The sequence below is a fragment of the Oenanthe melanoleuca genome, chromosome 14 (assembly GCF_029582105.1).
Source record: "Oenanthe melanoleuca isolate GR-GAL-2019-014 chromosome 14, OMel1.0, whole genome shotgun sequence".
Classification (NCBI taxonomy): Eukaryota; Metazoa; Chordata; class Aves; order Passeriformes; family Muscicapidae; genus Oenanthe; species Oenanthe melanoleuca.
This window is the reverse complement of record NC_079348.1, coordinates 6,293,141-6,313,531: the sequence shown is the minus strand read 5'-3', so window position 1 is coordinate 6,313,531 and position 20,391 is coordinate 6,293,141. Positions and strand designations below refer to the sequence as shown.

Below are 20,391 nucleotides of genomic sequence, written 5' to 3'. Positions count from 1 at the left end.
TCCCCACCTTGCCAACCAGCTCAGAGCATTGAATGCCACATCCAGTTGTTCCTTGAACACCTCCAGGGGTGGTGATTCCCCAGCCTTCAAGTTTCATGGACTTACCAAGTGATTTGCTTTTAATTTGTCTTCCCCAGACAAGGCTCAGCAGATTTTTTTCTCACCTTCCACACAAAGCTTTCCATCCTGTCCCCTGGGCACTGCCCTGGGACCAGTCCCAAAGGCAACTACAAATAATTCTGGTCACTTTGGAAAAATGTGACCCACTGAGCAGACAACAAAAAAGACATTCAGGTTAATTTGCTGTTGTTATGGATTAAATGCAAGGCAGACAGAATGAAAAGAAGCAGGATAAATTCATTCATCCTCCAAAATCATCACCTTAAGGGGAGAATTCCCCTGGAAGAAGCTCATCTGAATCTTCACATCCAAATTATCAGAGCTCCAGGTCTGTCAATTTTAGAACCTTTCAGTTAAGATGAATTTCTCCTGTTTTAAGGCCATAAAATATCAGTGCAGGGATTTTCCCATTCTCTCTCCCAATTTCCTTAATAGCCCTTTTAAAATCAATAAGCATCAAAACAAAGAATCAGTTTTTCTCTTTTTTATTATTATTATTATTATTATTTCTAGCAGACAATTTACATAAAATTCCCCTTTTAAGTTAGTGATTCATAACTTCCTGCAATAAACTACTTAAAGAGCAGCTTTGGTAAAGAATGGAATGAAACAACCAACCAAAAAAAAAAAAAAAAAAAAAAAAGAACAATCACAGCTGATTTTGAAACCAACACAATTCACCAAATTTAGATTCAAAAGAAAATCTGCCAAGCTGTATTTTCTCAGTGTTTCCAAATATTTCACCTTCCTCCTCCTCCTCCCTTTTCAGGTTTGTGCAGATGTGGGAGCTGCATTCTGTCAAGCAGTTTGTCCTGCTAGATCTTGGAAATCCATCTTTACATGATTCGTAGCCCTTGGATGGAGGACTCTAAAGTCTTGAAGGAGAGAAAAAAAATTATAATTACAATCTGCTGCAGTAGCTTGGGTTGAATAATTCAGTGTAAATGCTAACAAAACCAAGTAAAAAACATGAATATTTGAAATTAGATGGAGTCATAGAATCCCAGAATGGTTTGGGTTGGAAGGGACCTTAAAGATCATCTCATTCCAGCTCCTGCCATGGGCAGGGACACCTTCCACTATCCCAGGTTGCTCCAAGCCCCATCCAGCCTGGCCTTGGGCACCTCCAGGGATGGGGCAGCCACAGCTTCTCTGGGCAACCTGTGCCAGGGCCTCACCACCCTCACAGGGAAGAATTTTTCCTGTAGGTAAAGGATTTCCTCCTAATGCAAGAGCCAGAGACCACAACAGTCACACCTTTCAAACTCAGGCATGTACAGACATGAAACTGCACTAAAACAGCTTAGAAATCACCTCAACTTCTTCTTTGACTCTAGTCCCCACCAGAGCACTCTGACACCACAGAATACAGATAATCTCTTCTTTCCCTAATTCAGAGCCCGTATCTCAGTTTTGGGAAGGCCAACAGGGACCTCTGCTGGCCAGGCCTGAGCAAAGCAAGCATGGACATTACATCCTTTTAGGATTTTCATGATTCTATTTTCCAGCTGTTAGAGACAACTTCTTCCTCCTTGGGTAAGTTAATTCTGAGAGGACAGGACCATGTTCTGCAGCAGGACAATGAACAAAGTCCATTGGGATAGGAGAAGGAAAAGGCAGGGGTTGTGTTATATGAATAGTTCCAGCCCAGCTATAGCTGAGGCTGAAGAATGAAAGAATTAATGGGATTCCTACAGGGACATTTAGTAATCCTATTAAAAAAAATGTCTGTATTAGCACCATCTGCTTAACAAACTGCATCTGCTTTTATGCAGATTCTTGGATCGGTTTTTTTATGGACTTCATTAATGGTTTTGCATATTCCAGTCTGGATTTCCTGCTGCTACTAAAACCTGGCTTGAGGCTGAGCTCCAGGAGTTGATACTAAAGATTAAAAAAATAAAAAACCCATCACTCCAGCTAGTTCACATAAACATGGTAGTGAAAGCACATTTTTACCTTGAAATCCCAGATGGTCATTGCTCCATCGATGCCGGTGGTGCAGAATTTCCGACAATCCCGTTTGTCTATCTCATAAATAGACACTTGGCTGCAAACAGAGAGTGAGAGCTCCAACACCCATTCCAGAGAGCCAGAAAACTGGGAAATTTGGGTTGAATTCTACTCCTACTCTTTCAGATGGAGACATGACTATACCAGAGCCTACACTAGATTCTTGGTAGAATGCCTCAGAGAAATAAGCCAAGAAAAAGATGCTGAAAGCCTTTTAATGGCTTGGTGAGACTAAATGTTTTCCTTGAACAAAGAGAAATTGCTCTACATCCTCTGGGATCACCGAATTTATTTTTTTTTAATGCGAAGATATTTTACCCAATTAACCTGAATGAATCCTTTTGATTAACAGAATCATGGATTTGGGTAGAAGGGACCTTAAAGCTCATCCAGTCCAACTCCCTGCTATGGGCAGGGATGCCTTCCACTACCCCAGGTTGCTCCAGCCTGGCCTTAAAAGATTCCAGAGATGGAGCAACCACAGCTTCTCTGGGCAATCTGTGCCAGGGCCTCCCCACTCCCACAGGGAAGGCTTTTTCTGTATGTTTAACTTAAATTTCCCCTCTTTCAGTTTGAAAACAGTGACACATAATAAATAAATACACATGGCAGTAACATCCAGAATAGGGATGTGAATTTCAGGTGGATTTTTCTGACTGAATTTTGCACAGTGCCACCAGCCTCTTGGGAACAACCCACATATTTGATAAGATAAGCTGTGGCCAAGGTACATAAGACATTAACCACTAGCAAACGGCTGTAGCCATGTCAATGATTAACTTCACCAGCACATAAATTCCAGAAACAGAGAACTACTAGGGAAAGACCACAGGGAAAAAGGGACACCAGCTACACCCTTCTGCTACAGCAAACCTGGGGGTTTGCAGAAACCCACTGGGCATTGTTCTGGATGGGTAATCCAGAAAGATGGAGAAACCCATTGTGTACCACAGGGAAACCTAATTTTAAGTGAGAACTGTGTGTAAGGTTTTTTCATAATGCAGATGGTAATAGAATAAGGGGTGGATAATGTGTTGGGTTGATGTGGCCAGAAATGTGTATTCTATCACCATCTGTTGAAGCTGGGTGGGGCAGTGACCCTTATCTCCGTGGCACATATTATCTGCTAATGGGCCATCTTTAAGACAAGCTGGGGCAATCATCTTTATCTTTTCCACAACCCATCCTCCCTCCAGGAAGATATCATCTGCTGCTGGGCCATTCAGTCCCACTGTGTGACTGATAAAATTACATCATCCCACTGGGAGATGCTCCAGCCAGTGGGAGGAGCCAAGCCTTTCCTACCTAGATTAAAACTGAGATTTTTGACAGCAAGTTACTTCTTTCCACTGGATTCCAGTGGAAAGCCAGACCTTTCCACATCATCAATGGATCTTCAGAGGAAAACTGCACCTTCTACAGGAGCACTGCTTCAGCTGAACCACACTGCCACTGGGCATGGAGAACACTCCCTGCCCTGCTGCTGGCAGCAGGACACTCACGTTATACTGTTTTGGTGCAGGGTCTCCAGGGTGGTGTTGCGATCTTCCGTGGTGGCTCTTTTATCCATGTTCCGGAAGCGCTCCATGGCCGAGATGTTGCGCTGGATGCTCTGTTTGGGAATGTCGAGTTTGGAAACGAAGCTCAGCAAGCCACGGTCGTCACAGTTGAAGAGCATTGGGCAGCAGTCATGGCCCTGCAAGCAAAAATCCATTAGGAAACACCATCTCAGCATTCCCACCCTGCCCTGGGCATTCCCAAACATTGACACCAGGGCAGAGATTGTTTATTATTATTATTAACTGTGCAAAATTTGGGGTTTCCTCCCCCTCCAAAACACGACAGAGCTCTACAAGGAGGAATAGCATTCACTTACAGCTGCCACCACGCTGTTCTCAGAGACAAAGGACACGCTCAGGAGTGGGAGGAACTCTGTTTTCAGCTGCGAAACCCTGTGCACAAGGACATTTGTTAGAGGGATTCACTGAAACCTCTCATTTTCGGCTCTAAAAAAAATAGGCACCGTTCCCACACAAGGATGCTTGGAAAAGTCGGGGTAGCTCAGCTGTCCTGTGGTGACAACAGAAGGTTGTAATTTGTAATGAAAAGTTACAGCCTAATGAAAGTGTGCTGGAAGACTTATAAAAAAATCAAGTATTCCAGGTGAAAGGCTACCAAATTTGTGTGTAAACAGGGCCAAGAGTTTAAAAGGAATACCCCCAAAAATGTCTGTATTGATGAAGATATTAATTTCATTTGAATATAAAAAACACTTGAAGTTTGGACGCTTGACATCTTTGCAGAGGGAAAAAGCCTTGGTGTTCATTTAAATTTTTGCCATTTAATGACAAATAAAGATAATTCTTAAACACTTGATAATGATTGATGTTTCCTGCCAGGTACTTGTACAACTGTAGTGATCAGAACCACAATTCAAAATTAATCCCAGCAATACCTGGATGACCCCAGAGACTTCTGCTACCAAAACATATGGAGAATCTCATCCTTCCTGGCTGGAATGCCAAGGACACTGCAAAGTTATGCAGATCAAGAGGAGAAGCAGAAGGAGCAATTGTCAGTAAAACATTTTGTTGGATTGGAAGGTGCAAGCTCAAACCTTGCATCAGCATTATCTTAAGGACAGAGGTTGGAATTAATATTTCATGAACAACTTATTTTCCAGATCCTGGTTGGGGAAAGGGGTCTTAGTTATGGAGTAAGCACATTTATGCATTCTCTTTGAATTTGGAATATTGTCTGGAATATTGTTTGGAATATTTCATATTGCAAGTATTGTTTTGGAAAAGGAAGTATTGTTTCTCTGGTTACTCAGTGGAGCATTCCTTTTTTTCACAAATACCTCTTTCCCCCACTCAAAAAAATGGGCTACACCCTCACCAAAGGACTCAGAAACAACCTTATTTATAAAATATTTATACCAGCCTCGAAGAGACTCCTGGAATCCACAGTAAAACAGGCAACAGAGGCACAAGCTTGCCAGCCCAACATTCCACACAGAATCATGGGATCATTAAGGCTGGAAAACACCTTTTAGCATTATCAGGCTGATAACACCAGGATACTCACATCATGTTTTTGGAGGCATCAGCCACTGACACGGTGCTGTCATGGCTGACCCAGGCCAGGCGGTTGCCGCTGGCGGAGAAGCTCACGCTGTGCACCCACCCTCCGCTGCCTGCGCCCCCAAATTCTGACATCAGCTGCCCAAAAGGCATCTTGGAGCCCCAGGGTGTGCTGGCTGGCTTTTCATCCACTTCCTTAATGTAAGCAGAGAACACCCTGCAAATAAAAAGATTTTGGTGTGAACAAAGAGAGGACAAAGCTTCTGGGAGGATGGGATGCGTTTCATGTTGGAAGCAGACACGTGTCCCAGTTCTCCCAAAATAAAATATTTTGGTGTCTTTAAACAAGCCTGGAAGCAGCAGTGTGCAGGGAGAAAACAGCAGTACAAAGGATGTGAAGCACACAGGATTCTCATAAATGCTGTTCTTGCAGCCCTCTCCCTTTTTTCCAGAAGATGGCACAAAAATACACGTTGTCAGTGCATTTTTCCCTGTGCCAAAATTTCCCTTTCATCCTTTCGTGGTGCTAACAGCTCTCCTGAGTCAATCCTTCAGTTAGAGAAAACCTAGGAATGGCACTGTATAATTAGAAGCTAATACAAACACCTACAAAATTACCCACTTTTTAAGAACATTCCTGTTTTAGCAGGGTTTCAAAGAAAGAAATGTGATGTTCTAATGCCAGCAAAAGAGCTCTGAGCCACCTTCTTCCGGCTCATTGCAACAATGCCTTGAAAACCTGAAATACTGCAATGTTGTTATAGGTTGCTTTTTTTTTCTTCTCCCAGCACTACAATTTTCAAGATATGTTTAAATAGAAAGCCTCCCCCTTTCATCAAATTCCTTCTGCATGATTCAGACATGCCACAATATGGTGCTCTTGACTGTTACCATGGAATTTAATGGGACGTCACAACCATAGGATTTGAGTCCATTGAACAGGAGGGGCAAGGCAGCTACACCATGCTACTACCAGAGGGAAAAAAAAATCAGCATAAATGAAAAACTATGATCAAATATTCATGGTTGCAGTCACACACAAACAGGAATTCTTTTATAGTGAGTTTAAGGAAATGTAGCTCTCCCTTCCCTGTTTTTTATATCTTTTGTATGTGTGGGGTAAGCACTTCCAAAGGTACCTATATTCAGCTTGTTTCAATAAGGCTGCTCATTTGGAATGAGAAGGGTTTAACTGCAGCTATATTAGGTACAGATTTTCAGGGAATTAAGTATGGATATATATTTGGCTCTACCAGTTTAAATATAATCTAATGATAATCCTTTAAAATTTTATAGAGCCACCTAAAAGGATGGATACTTTGTAATGTATGGAAGTAGGACAAGATGTTTAAAGCAACAGCCTTTTGACACAAGGCAGGAAAATTATACCTAAGCAGGGAAGACCTTGAATTTAACTGATAGTTAAAAATATAAGAAGTCTTTACCGTTATTAAAATCTCCCTGTCTTTTAAAACCAAAATCACCTCAGCTTAAAGCCCCAACCTTCAAAGATTCTTGGGAAATGACTTTCATTCCCTCAGCAAGAACATAAAATCATACTAATGTGGTGCTTGTAGCTACAGATACATCTATCTTTCAGATAAATATAAGGGGAGCTCATTTACCCTGGCCAAGCACCACAATACTCTGTCGAATACCCAGCAATTTGCAGCCTTCTGCCCTCCATTCCTTCTCCAAAATGTTTCCCACTTAGCTGCTTATTATGTGGCAGTGGCTCTGGCAGATCTCTTTCCTAATTTCCATCAGAACAAGTGCACACTTCAGTTATCTTTACTTTTTTTTTAATATGGAACTGAAGGGAGAACTGGAATTGTAGAGATCTGTACTCATCATTTACAAAAGAGAATAATTTTCAATGGTCTTGGGGAAGGAACAGAATCCTAGAATCCCAGAATGGTTTGGGTTGGACACATATACACAAAAACTTCAGGTGACCTATGTCAAAGTCCTGAGGTCCTTTATGATACCAAATTTTAAAAATTCCACATGCTTCTGTTCCACATCACTTGTTTTGTGACAGGAAGTGAATACATACAGTTTATCTAATTAAAACTGGAAATAAGGCAGGAAAGGGGAGACAACTCTCCCCTCTCTTTCCCAGCTTCCATTTAACATCTCTTAAAAGCTCTCAAAGGATGGGGTTTAGATGCAAGGGTTTCATTCTGAAATAAGGAATGTAATAGTCAGTCCCACCTCCCCCTCCCACTCCTTAGTCATTTTTAGTACACACTTTGAAGCTTAAAAATTGCCCTATTACATAAAGAATTTAAGAAAAGAAGCTTTCATTATCATTCAAGGTACAAGTGATTAAGTCAATGTGGATTCAAGTCAGGCCCTGCAGACTTCCCTGCAGTGACCCCAATCACTCAGCACAGAGCAGTTTGCAGGGCCCATCCCTCACCCTGTAATTTCACAATCACTTGCAAAGCCTCTCCCATCCATCTCTCGGCCAATCTGCCTTTAACAGCCTTTTTTTTTTTTTTTTTTTTTTTTTTAAATGGTCTTCAAAAAATCTCTTTTATTGTGTTGAGCTGCAGGTGGATCAATTCCTTGACACTGCTACCCACAGGTAAGGAGAGAAAACAAGGAACTCAGGGAACAAAAAGATGGGACAACATCTTTGGAAATGGCCAGTTACTTTAAATTTTGGAACTGCACCATTAGGATATTGCTTTCTAAACTCTATCTAGCAGTGCTTGCTTCTACAAGACAACATCTGCTAATCCAACTTCAGCCTAATGACAAGCTCTCAGCCTAAATGCTGTGTAACGCTGGGAAGGAACACACCAATTCCCCAAATTCAGGTGTGTCCCTCAGCACATCCATGCTGCCTGTCCAAAGCCAGGACACAGCAGCACCAAAGCCAACGTTTCTCAAGCTGGATGTTTTATTTTGGTACCAATGACAGCACACAATGAGCCACCTTTTATTCTAATAGCAAGTGCAAATACCTGATCAACATGCTCAAGCTACTGATTTGATCCAGTAATCCAAACTGTAGATAGATGTTTTAGTTTCTCACCTGCACTTGAAGTCACAGGATCCTGCAGCCAGCAGGACATTGTTGGGGTGCCAGTCCAGGCTGAGGACAGTGGAACGAATGGGCTTTTTAATGTGTTTGCTCACCCACCTAAAACAAAACCAAACTAAAATAAGACATACAATTTACATGAACATCTTTTACCTGATACCCACAAATCCACGAAACACTCCTCAAAAAGATCACTCCTTGTCAATGACTGAACACATCAGTTTTGGAAAAAACTTCATGTCCTAATCTTTCACATTCTCTTGTGCAACCTGTGAACTTTATGGTTAGCTTAATTAAACTTTCAAATATTATGAACAAACTCATTAAATATGTATCTCCTCAGCTAAGTCTTACTCCCCTTCAAACCAATTTTTATAATGCATTAGATGCAGCTCCTTGATGTGAATTTTGCACAGGAATTGCCAGGTCTCTTCCCCCAGTGAACACGAGGTCAGCTGTGACTGTGACACTGAGCTAAGCAGCACTGCTTTCATGATCACCAAATACAAGTCCTTCTGCAGTCCTTCCAATGAGTTTTATAGTCACATCTCTTGCCTATTGACTTTTCTACTGTTTAAAAATACAATAACTATAAAACACAACAAGAAAATGGGGGGGACTGTCAATGACCCAACTAGTGCATTCATCTCAATTATCTGCAGTGCAAAGTGGTCCTGCTGCTGAAAGCATCAATAGTGGCCTAAATATATCTCAGCAGATTTGGTTTATCTGAACTATTTACAAACTAGTAATGAAATCTATTATTCACTTGATGGCCTTTCAGATGATGGTGCTTTTTCTTTGATTTTACTTCTATCAGGCACAAGTTTTAAGGTTCACAATTTACAAATTATATTTCTTTAGCATATGGAGTCTTGATTCTTTTGCAGACAAATGAGGCAGAGAAAAAATATTGATAAGTGAACATGCTGGAAAGCATAGAAGTCCAAAACAATCTTTAAAATGTATTTTGCAGATGGTGTCATTGTTTTTCATCTCCACATGGCAGACTGCACACAGGACACCTGTGTTTTTGTGTCTGTTTATGCAAACCAAAGCAAGAGATACTCCACACACTGATTTCAGCTACAGATGATACAGCACATGTAGCTCCAACATGTGCAGCTACAAAGGGACAAGATCAGCAGCATTAAGTTTAGATGATAAAATGAGAAAAATGTTAATGGTGAAATATCTTTGTAATATTCCTATGTGAAATCTATAAACTGTGATAAAAGTACTTGAGAAAATGCAGAACAGGTTGATGACAACTCAAACATCTTCTAACAGGTGACGCTGGAGATGTGACAGACTCAAACCTCCAATGACAAGAAATGGCCCAAAATGATGAACATGGAAAAAAGACTTGAGTGAAGATTTTTTCATTCATTCTGGCATGAAGAGGGGGAAGGAAATATTTATCTTTTTTGAACCATATAGTTGTAGTAACGAAACCCTTACTCTGCAGAAAGTCTTGCACTTTTAGAAAAGCAACATATGTTTATGGCAGTCAGGCAGAACACATCCACGCCAACTTGTACTGTCTAAAAATAGGCAAAGTCAAAGGCCTTTAGGTGCTACAGCAGAGCGAAAAAGAGAGAACCTTTTTCCCAAATGTTGAAGTCCACAAAATGAATATTTTAGGAATTAGTAAAACAGTAACCCAGCTACCAGCACCAAACAGCTTCAGCTTTCCCATGCAGACCTCAAAGCCACAAAACCAGCTCACCAGTCATTTTCAGACTCAAAGTAGCACACAGATATGAGTCGAGCTCCACTTCCCACAGCAAATTTGTTCTCCAAGGGAGACCACTTGACGAAGGTGGCGGCGCGGTTGATCCTGAGGATGACGAGGGTGGGTTTCCACACGCCGTCCTTCTGGCTCCACACGTACGCGTTGCGGTCGGCGCCGCACGTCACGATGCGGTCGCTTTTGGGAGCCCAGTCAATTCCTGCAAGTGAAGAGGTCACGGGAATTCATTTCCCCCTCATGCTGTTTGCTTTACAAGGCAAAACAGAGATCATCTCACAGAATCTCAGAATGGTTTGGGGTGGAAAGGACCTTAGAGAATATCCAGTTCCAACTCTGCCAACTCTCATTCACTATCCCAGGTTGCTCCAAGCCCTGTCCAACCTGGCTTTGGACACTTCCAGGGACCCAGGGCAGCCCAGGATCTAATCCAGGACCTCACCACCCTCACAAGGAAGAATTTTGCCATATATCTAACCTAAATTTCCCCTCTCTCAGTCTGAAGCCATTCCTCCTTGCCCTGTCACTGCAGCTCCTGATGAACTGATCACCGAGACAGTTACTGCGGTTCTGTCATTCTCCTTCATCTCGTTCTCCAGGAGCTATTTCAAGCTGTTAGGAATACTTGTATCTCCCTCCAGCTTTCACCAAAACTGCAGATCCCAAATTCCCAGATGCCAGGGATTTGCTGGCCAAGGAAGCTCCAAGGGCTGGCCAACAGGTGGAGCTCTGCAGACCTACTGTCCACCAGCACCCTCCAATCCTCTGACTTCTGCAGGATCCCTCTCAACAGCTGAAACCCAGCAATTCTAAAACTGCACAACCTCTAACAACATGTTGTGCTTGCTGCCAGACTTCAGCAATGATCTAAAGTTTAGATAACAGGGTTTTTCAGTTAGACATTATCAATTTTTATGTACTGACACAATCCTTACATTTTTTTCCATGCCTATTTAAGCTGTGCCACAAGAAAGGTTTACCAATAAAAAAAAAAAAGAAATTAAAAGAATAAAATAAAACCTTTGGTAAGGCTGCCATTGCTTCTTTCCCCTCCTAGGCAATGAAGGATGTACTTAACTGGAAAGTCCTTTGGAATCATTATTTTTCATCTTTTCTATAGCATCCTTTGGGATGCAGTCCTCAACTCTCTTGTCACAAATTATGTCAGTGGTTTTCCATTATTACATTCAGTATTAAAAACATCTCTTAAGCTCACAAACTGAAAGTGGGATAAAAGCTGTGGAAAGAATTTGTACTAATGTTACCATATTATTCATAAATTGTTTATTTCAAAATAGGCTTATGCTTAAAAAGTGAAGAGCTTGATAGTCTGAAACTACAGTTACAGGAGCTCCGGCATTGCCTTTGACAGAGGGACCATCCTGCCTCTTTTTCCTTCTCCTGCCCACCACCTCCTCTCACCAGCCCTGGTGCTGTTCTGACTTATGTCAAGCTCAGATTTTTAGCTTGGCAGAAAACTAAGCCAAGAGAGTGAAGAAAGCTCTTCCTGTGAGTGAGTAGAGGCAGCTCATCACAAACCTGAGTCACGAGAAGGACCTTGTCCCCTGTGATCAGGAGCTGACTCACTCTGTCAGGGGTTACAAGCAGTTTGATCAGTGGATCTCCTGTGTGTAACCACAGCTTAACTCCACTCTTTACCACCACCACAGCACTTTGTATTCCAAAGGTACACACTGTGCAGGAAAGCAGGGAGAGCTCTTTTCCCAAGTCATGAATATTTGGCTTCTAACACTAACAGATACAAGTAAAATGTCTTGGGGGGGACACAGCTCATTTGGAAATGCAGCCCAAGTGACTCTTCACAAAGAAACAAATACAGTTGAGCTCTTGGACAGCAAGAATTGGAAAAACTGAATAAAGTTCCTGCAAAATGCTGTTGGACCAATACTTCTGCCCATTAGTGTGCTGAGAACAGAATGTGCTGCTTTGGGCAAGTGCTTGTATAAATTATTTTCATTTCCTTAAGAGAATAATGCCCTTTTAAAAATATCACCATGGAAAAAAAACCTCCAGTAATATAAAAGACTGCCACAGGATAATCACATTTTTTAAAATAACACCCTGTGACTCAATGTGGTAGCTCTTCTTAATTTTCATTGGGGATGTACAGATACTCTGGGCCTGAAATAAATATGCTCACTGACGGTCTAAATCCAGGACTGACCACTTCAAATATTTATATAGTCCCTAAAAAAGGTATTTATTGTTGTTGGAAACTACAAAGCAATGCTACAGTCGTATACTTGATGAAATTTTAGTACTTGCACTTGAAAAGGAGCAGCATGCATCACTGTGACACAGTCAGATTACTTCAGTAGACTAAGAATGTGTTCTCATTATGTCATTAGGGATGAAAAATAAGCCATAGATAAGAACAAATGGCTCAGTAACTCCACTGAAATGTCTGGAAATAAGATAGAGCTTTTCTTCCTAACATTCACTGCATGCAGCTCAGAAAACTGCTGCAAGGCTCTCTCTAAGTGGGAATGCCAACCTATAAAAAGATCTATTTACTCAACACTTGCAGATCTCCTGTTCAGAATCTCAACTGGGGAAAACAGGAGGGGTTGGTAAACTTCATGTCTGGCTCAGGCCAATCTCACCTGTAATGTGTCCATTGTGTTCCTTCAGCTCATGAGCCTTCACCCACTGGTTCCCACTCTTCTTGTAGATGTGCACTTCATGGTTATTAGGGCTAATGGCAATCTCTTGAAAGAAGAAATAAAATAATCCAATTGTACAGAAGGCTTTTTAATAGCAAATGCTATATTTGGAAAGAATTTTCCCATCTAAAACCTCTATTCACAAATTTGAGAGCATTACATGGGCTTTGTAAATGAAGGGCCAAAATCACTGGAAAATCTCCAATAATCATGGACAGAGAATCATGGAATGGTTTGGGTTGGAAGGCATCTTTAAGATCATTCAGCTCCAACCCCCTGCCATGGGCAGGGACATCTTCCAGTACCCCAGGGTGCTCCAAGCCCCATCCAACCTGGCCTTGGACACTTCCAGGGATCCAGGAGCAGCCACAGCTTCTCTGGGAATTCTGTGCCAGGGTCTCCCCACCCTCACAGGGAAGAATTTCTCCCCAAAATGCCATCTAACCCTGCCCTCTGGCAGTTTGATAGTGGTACACATACCATGAGTACTTTGCACAGGAACATAACACATTTGGAACACAACAATCCACATTATGTAGAAAACTTGGCTAAGAGGCAAAGCTTTGTGGAACACCAGGAAGACTCAGTTACCTCCCATGCCAGAGTTCCAGCAATAAGTTTAAAAAAGCTCAGATTTGGAAGACATGTGCTTTTCAGATCATAAGTAGAACATTTAACAGGTAGAACTATGTATGTGATCACCCCTTCCCTAAATGTGACCCAGAACATCAAAAGATCAAAAACTGACAGCAGATAGAAAACAGCAATTAAAAAAAAAAAAAAAAAAAGAAATAAAAAAGGAAATGAACTTATTACTTACGGGTACGGTCTCTGTTCCAGGCATGGCAGGTGATTGGCTCCAGCAGGAACTGATGCAGAGACATTCCGAGTTAGAGAGATTCCTATGTTGTAAAAAGTGAAAAGGCTGAAAAGTGTAAAATTGAAAACAAAATGCTTCAAAATGAGAGAATTAATAAAGTTAAACCTCAACATATACCGAGCATCTTTCAGTGCAGTGTTAAAATTTATTTACAGATCACAACTTAATAAATATAATTAATAAATATGATAAGGCTGCTCAAGAGCTGCCTCTGTCACATCCCCAGATATTTTCAGTAGGATGATGGATTTTCATTGTCCTGCTCATGTTAGCTAATAGCAATTGCCCTAAAAGCCAGATACACTTGCTTCTTTGTAGATCCTTACAGACAAGAAAGCAGGTTCTCAAGAAATCTAATAAACCTATTAATTTTATTATGGAAATAGAGTAACTAAAAAAAATAAATATCTAGGACAAAGCTCAGTGAACTGTTCTAAAGCTTGACTTGTATCCAGGCTCACAGGCAGCACCACAACAAAATCTTTTTTTTAGGAAGCCAAACTGATGTGTAACTGATCTGCTGATATATTATTTGATAAAACCGTTTTTATGTAGCCTAGGGAAAAATTACTATGATTAGTAATTAACTAATCAGTAATTTCTTCAAATTAATTCTAGCATTGAACTGTTTGATAATCGGGCTTCTGCCCCATGAAACTCAAACATTAAACCAAGCTGAATCTTTGTAGTTTGTGAGTATTTTGTTTAAAAAAGGCTAAATACCTACTTTTCTCTTTTAACTTATGGCTGTTACAAGAGACAGTGCTGAAAATCTGCAATTGGAAGCAAATCCATCCACACACACAAAGTTGTTTAAAATGTTTTCATTATATTCCATCCATTTATGCTGCCTTTGGTTAACACAGGACATGGAATAGTATACTTTTGTAATTAAAATATTTTAGACATTTAATTATTTTAGATATCAAAATATTTTAAGTATTAAAACATAGTATTCTATGTACTGTATTAACCAGAGCAGCATAAATGGATGGCAGATAACACCATAAAAACTCAAGGTCACCTGTAATAATAAAAATATTCACAGTTCAATCCATCCAACTTGGATTTGTCCATTCCTTTCATATATTCCACTAATTTTCACACCAATTTATCACTGCCTGATGGATCAAAGCATTTTTACCCCCATATATCCATCTCAAAAGAACTATCTCCGTGATGTCATTCCAAGACATCCACACCCATTAGAGCCTGGAATTACAACATACCCAAGTATGGCCATGTTAGCAGAGGGTGGAGACTTCAGGACAAGGTAGGAATTTGGAAGCAAACAGGAAATGAATGGCAATCCAACAGAAACTTAGGAGTGAAAGAAGAATGAGTATGCTCTTACAGAGCCTCAGGAATTACTATCACACCATCAGTTTAACAAATAACTTGAAAGTGCTGGGTCTTGGGGCAGAGGTCAGATAGTGTTTCACCAATGCAAGTAACTGGAGAGGCTTTTTATTTTATTTAGTTTCTTGTTTAAGGAAATCGAGCACTGTTATTCTGAAAATATGCAAATTATGGGTGCATTTCAAATGTACTTGAAGTACAACTTTTAACAATACGAACTTTTTGTCCAGCTCACAATTTTAACCAGCATGATTTTCACAGTTCTTACAAAAATCACATTCTACCAACCAAATGAAGTTTTAAATACACACAATCCTAGGCAAAATAATTAATTATTTTTTGTTAATGTGAAAATGTTGACATAATCTGGGTTACTTCTACCCTTGGACATCCATCATTTGAGATTCCATGTGTGAATATAAGCAAAACACAACTGCAAAGTGCTTTTTCCAGGATCTTGCTTTAGCTCCTGCCAACATTCAGTAGCAGCACATTTCCATATACAGAAAAAGTTCAAGAGCCGTTCCACCAACAAAGAATGCTCAGCCTTTGCTACTCTTTCTGAAATAAAATGTAAAAATATCCAGTCTCCTCTCCCCAAGGAATGCAGCTATTTTGAAATACTTTCTAACACAATTGTTGTATTTTATTCACAGATTGACATTACATATAAAATATGGGCCAACCCTACCTCCTAGTTCAGATATTTTTACTTAATTGTTACCAAAACCAACCCAAAGTTGTATGGTCCATTCCTTCCCATTGATTGAGTTACTTGAGCTCCATAACTGGCTACAAGTGACCTTTTTCCATTTTGGTTTGGTTACAAACCCATAAAACACAACAATGATGATAACCTCAAAAAGCAGTGCTATTTCTGTCTCCTGATAGGTACAGTGATATTTTCTTTGGGAAGACAAATCTTAAAGAAGTTTTCAAGTTATATTTATTCCTTACTAATACACGGACAAAATCCAACTCATAATTCACTAGGGAAAATGCTGCTGGCTTATAATGATTCTTGACAAATTAACAACCTCAATGCCTTCCTGCCATCCAACCTCAGAATCTCACATGGGGAAGATGCTCCTATGACTTTGTTACCAAGTATTTAATGCAGCTCTCCCTGAGGTTTATTTCAAAAGGAAAGCAACTGACTTTGAATTTCAATACAATATTTTAAAACGGAGAAAAAACCGGAAATCTTGCACCTTCGTAGAGCGGTTCTTTCAGTATAAGGCCTGAAAGGATCGAGGTTGGGATGAACAGGACTCAGCTGCTGTCACCTCTCAGTGGGATGAGAAATACCTGGTGAAAGCCCATCCCTGGACAAGCAACCAGCCAGGATACAGACTCAGAAGTGGAGATGGAATATGTGCGTGTGTGACAGTGAGAAAAGCACCTTTTGAATCCTTGTCTGATGTCGCAGCACCTACACCACTTCCAAACACCTGGAAGCGAACACCTGCGCTGAAGGACAAGCCTCCAGCACTGTCACTCCCTCCCGAGTCACTCAGCGCGGATTTCCCAGGGGGGTGGCTCCCCTGGGGCGCCTCCTGACACAAGACACCATTAACAGGATAAAGCCTCGGGATGGGCACGGATTGTGGGCTGCGGCCCTGCCAACACAGGGGCACGGCTGGAGGATACAGCGGGGGAAATTGAGGGGCAAGCGGGGGAAACAGGAGCACCTCCACAACCCCACCTCTCCCGGCCCCTCAGGGCGAAGGCGTGAGCGGCGCCCATCGACTCACCCTCGGCAGGGCGTCCCCAGCCCCTCAGGGCAGCGATGCTGCGGTGCCACCCCCCGCCCTCCCCTCACAGCAGCGAGCCCACACCGCTCATTCCTCATGGCTGCCGCGGCCGGGACTCACCTGAGGCGGCGGGGGCGGAGCGGGACTCGCGGACTCTGGGCAGTCAACGCGACTCCGCTCCGGCGGCGGCAGAGGCCGAGCGGGCCCGGCTCGGACACGGGCGGCAGGAAACGCGCACGGCGCATGCGCCGCCGCCCGACCCACACAAAGGGCGGGGCGGCGCCTGCGCGGCGCCTCAGGGCGGGGTGGCCCGGCTGAGGGCGGAGGAGGCGAGGTGAGGAAAGAGCTTTAAGGTCATAAAATCGGACTGTCGGTGCATCCCCCGTGCTGCTGTCAACCTTAAAGCACGTCGCACAAGCTCTCTTAAACGCCTCCAGTGTGAGTCCACCACTTAGCTGGAGCTGTTCTGACCACCCAAACACTGAAAAAACCTCTCTAACCTGACTCTCCAGTGCCTCAAGGCCATTTCCTTCACTCCCCTCACGGCAGGCACAGCGGAAGAGGTTGGATCCCATCTCAATACACCCTCCTTTAAGATCTACTATAATCAGCCCGGAACACAAAGAAAGAAAACGGGGAAAAAAAGGAAGGTATGACTCCCCTTCTGGTTGTTTCTCTGAGGAGAAAAAAAACAAACGTGTGATTATTAATTATTCCCACAGATGGCTCCCAAAATGAAGAGGTGCCAGAGTGCTGGACACGTACATGAGATTGTCCCAAATAATAACAATCATAACCCATCCCACAGAAAACATCACAGAGAATCTATACTGCAAGTGAGGTATCACTGGTGTAATGCAGACAAAATTCCACAAATATGAGAGCAAATAAATCCTCATTGAGTCTCCTCGGGACTGACCAAACCCAGCTCCCTCAGCCATGGCTCATAGGGTTTTCCAGACCAAAACTATTCCATTATTCTATGATTGAGAGTTGGAATATCAAAATAAGTTCACAAGCAATAATAATTTGCCCTACTCTTAATCCTCTTGAGGAATTGCCTCCTCCTTGGGGTTTCATGATTTGTCTCCTTCAAACTTGTGTGATTTTGTGAGCTCAAGTACAACAACAATGAACAAAAAAGTGAGAGAATGGAGAGAGATAAGTGACTCCCAAATATACTGAGGAGCAATAGAGTAGTGAGTTTAATTTTGAGTCTGAGAGAAAATAAACAATTTATAAGCATCTCAAAGGAAAAAAAAAGAGGTGAATGCTGGCCAGTATGGCTTTGTCAGGAATGAATTGAGCCAATCTAATTTCCTCTTCGGGCAGCATAACAAGGATTGCAGATAAGGGCGAAGCAATGTATGTCATATATCTTGATTTTTAGTAGAGTTTCTGACACTGGCTTGCAGGATATTCTAATAATAAACTGGGAAACCAGTCTAGATGATACTGCTCTAAAGGAGTTGCAAAACTGGTTGAGGGAAGAAGTGCTTAATATCAGTGCTTGTACAGGGAATTACCTGTGCATTACTCATCTGTGATGCAATAATGCAATTTCTGCATCTGAAGCTGAGATCAAGTTTAGAATAAACACAGTGGCAGAGCCAGGATTTGAAATGGGAACTCTGTGGTAAGAAATGGGATGTGGTTGAGCAGCAGGTGCACTGCTGTTCACTCAACACCATCAGCTTCAGATTTACACCACTGGGAATAGGGCTGTGCTGCAGAGGAGGGTGGAGGTGCTGCTGAGAGTTGAAAGCTGAACAGGAACAAAAAATATCTTTTTGCAGATGAGGTAAACACCACACAGGCCTATGTGGGTAAGAAAATCCAAGTAACACACACGGAGGAGTCCTAAAGCTGCTTTAGAAGAGCATTAGAGTCCTGTGCACCAGAGAAATGTGGATGATTTGGGGGAAAAAGTGGCAATAATGATCAGGATCTGTGAACACATAGCTTCAGCTGAGCCTGTTGAGAGCACAGAAAACTGAGGGAAGATGTGCGTAGTGTTTGAATAGATGAAAGGCTGCTGCTCTGAGGAAAGGAACAATTTGTTCTCTTATGTCCACAGGGTAGGGCCAGAAGTCATAAGCTAAGATAACAACAAGGCAGATATGGGTAAAAGATTGCCAGCAGCTGCTTTGAAGTAGTGAAGCCCTGTGTTAGGAACTGATTTGGCAGGATGTAGGGCTGCTCTGAGAGGTTTTTAGGAATGGATCTGAAATATTTGTCAGGATGGCAAAAGTGCAATACAAGGTCTTGTGTTCAGGAAGGAGGTGAGTGTCCATGGCCTCTGTCAGTGGTCCTGTGGCTCTGTGGCTGTGAGATGTATAATCAGTGCAGCCCTTACTGGTTTCACAATAAAATTGCCTCAGCTGCAGGGATTAAAGACACACAACTAGGCCGAGTAGAGTTACATAACAGCAACAAAATTACATTTTAAGTACGGTTTTATGTTTACAAAATTACTTCTACCAGATGGAGGGAGGGCATCTAAATGAGGAGCTCTGCAGAGGTTTTAAGCATTAAAAGCTAAGACCCTGTTTTCAGTGAAGCTTCCCCAAGAATTTTCCACCACTGCTCCTGCTCTAGTGCTGGTACAATTGCGCTGTGCTAATCCAGGAATGATGCCGATGTTTTGGAGATTAAAGCCTCACAAGCAAGGCTGAACTGATCTTAGTGAAAGTGGTTTAGATGCAATCTGACCCAAAAATATGAAAAAATATCTAAGCTGGGACATCCTCATTCAGCTACAGGGTAGCAGCTAGTCAAAAAGTGATCTTCTGGAAGCAGGTTGTTAGATACACAAACAGGTAATTGCTGATGAAGTCATGCTTTGAGTGCATTCTAGGTGTGCATTGCCACAGGAGCTATTTTTGCCTCTCAGCTAATTTGAATTTGTTCTTTCTGTGCTCTCTACCCTCCTGTAGCGATGCCTTCCATCATGAGTTTGAGCAGAATACAATGTTCTGCTTTCTCACTGTGAAAAATACAAGTTTTTCCCCATACAATAAACCTTAAGTAAAATATGAATAATGGCTATTCATGAGAGGAATTATTTACATGACTTGGATCCTTTACTTGAAAAATCTTAAATCTCTGTTAGCACAGATCCTTCACGTAGTGTTGGATGTGTTCCATCATTCCATATATACCAGGGATGTATTATTTGCAAAGTTTTGAGTCTGATACACAGATAATTCTTTTGTCTGCAGACTCTTTCACTTTTTCTGTCTTCTACATTATTCTTTTAAGAAAAGATTTAGCCTTTACTGTGCATCCATTTGGGGAGTAGAAGGATTTTCCCTTTCTGTTTTACCATTAGTGAAAACATCCATTAGCTGTTCCAGGAGTACTTCTGTGCCTAGAGAGACTCGTGGAATATCTGTATTCCCTTTTGCAGGGAACTGTATGAGTCAGCTGGTGTTGAGAACACACCTATGTTTTCCTCATCTCCATCCCACACCCTTTTCTGCTCTAATAAATTCATGGCAGGTGGATTCAAACACGCAAGCTCCAGCTTCCCTGAGCCACTGGCAGGGAGGAAGAGGATGGAGGCCTTGGATAACCTCCCCAGGAAGCAAAGGTTGAGACACAGTGTCTGCTGTGCAGTTTGTTCAGAGCAATTGGAGCCATCCCATCTCTCTCTCTCCTCCACATCTTCCACTTCATGTATGGACTTCCTTTAAT

At 41.9% G+C, this 20,391-nt stretch overlaps 1 protein-coding gene across 2 annotated transcripts; it reads right to left on the bottom strand.

The window, feature by feature from the left end:
- Nucleotides 1-589: 589 nt before the first annotated feature.
- ARPC1A (actin related protein 2/3 complex subunit 1A) lies at nt 590-16,963 on the bottom strand. Of its 2 annotated transcripts, none has more exons than XM_056503024.1 (10): nt 16,816-16,963; nt 13,523-13,627; nt 12,643-12,747; nt 9,998-10,220; nt 8,260-8,367; nt 5,221-5,433; nt 4,010-4,085; nt 3,636-3,829; nt 2,080-2,170; nt 590-995 (listed from the first exon to the last, which is right to left on the bottom strand). In XM_056503024.1, the coding sequence occupies exons 2-10, from the start codon at nt 13,584-13,586 to the stop codon at nt 957-959; spliced, it is 1,113 nt and encodes a 370-aa protein (XP_056358999.1). In that variant the 5' UTR covers nt 13,587-13,627; nt 16,816-16,963; the 3' UTR covers nt 590-956. The 2 variants fall into 2 exon arrangements, with proteins under 2 accessions (XP_056358999.1, XP_056358998.1); XM_056503023.1 differs by having other exon boundaries at nt 13,523-13,604.
- Between the last annotated feature and the right edge of the window lie 3,428 nt (nt 16,964-20,391).

Coding starts and splice junctions, on each gene's coding strand:
- ARPC1A (XM_056503024.1), bottom strand. CDS start 13,586: ATGTCTCTGCATCAGTTCCTGCTGGAGCCAATCACCTGCCATGCCTGG. Junction 8,368..9,997: donor TTTGAGTCTGAAAATGACTG/GTGAGCTGGTTT, acceptor GTTTTGTTTTAG/GTGGGTGAGCAAACACATTA. Junction 3,830..4,009: donor AGAACAGCGTGGTGGCAGCT/GTAAGTGAATGC, acceptor TTTTGCTTGCAG/GGCCATGACTGCTGCCCAAT.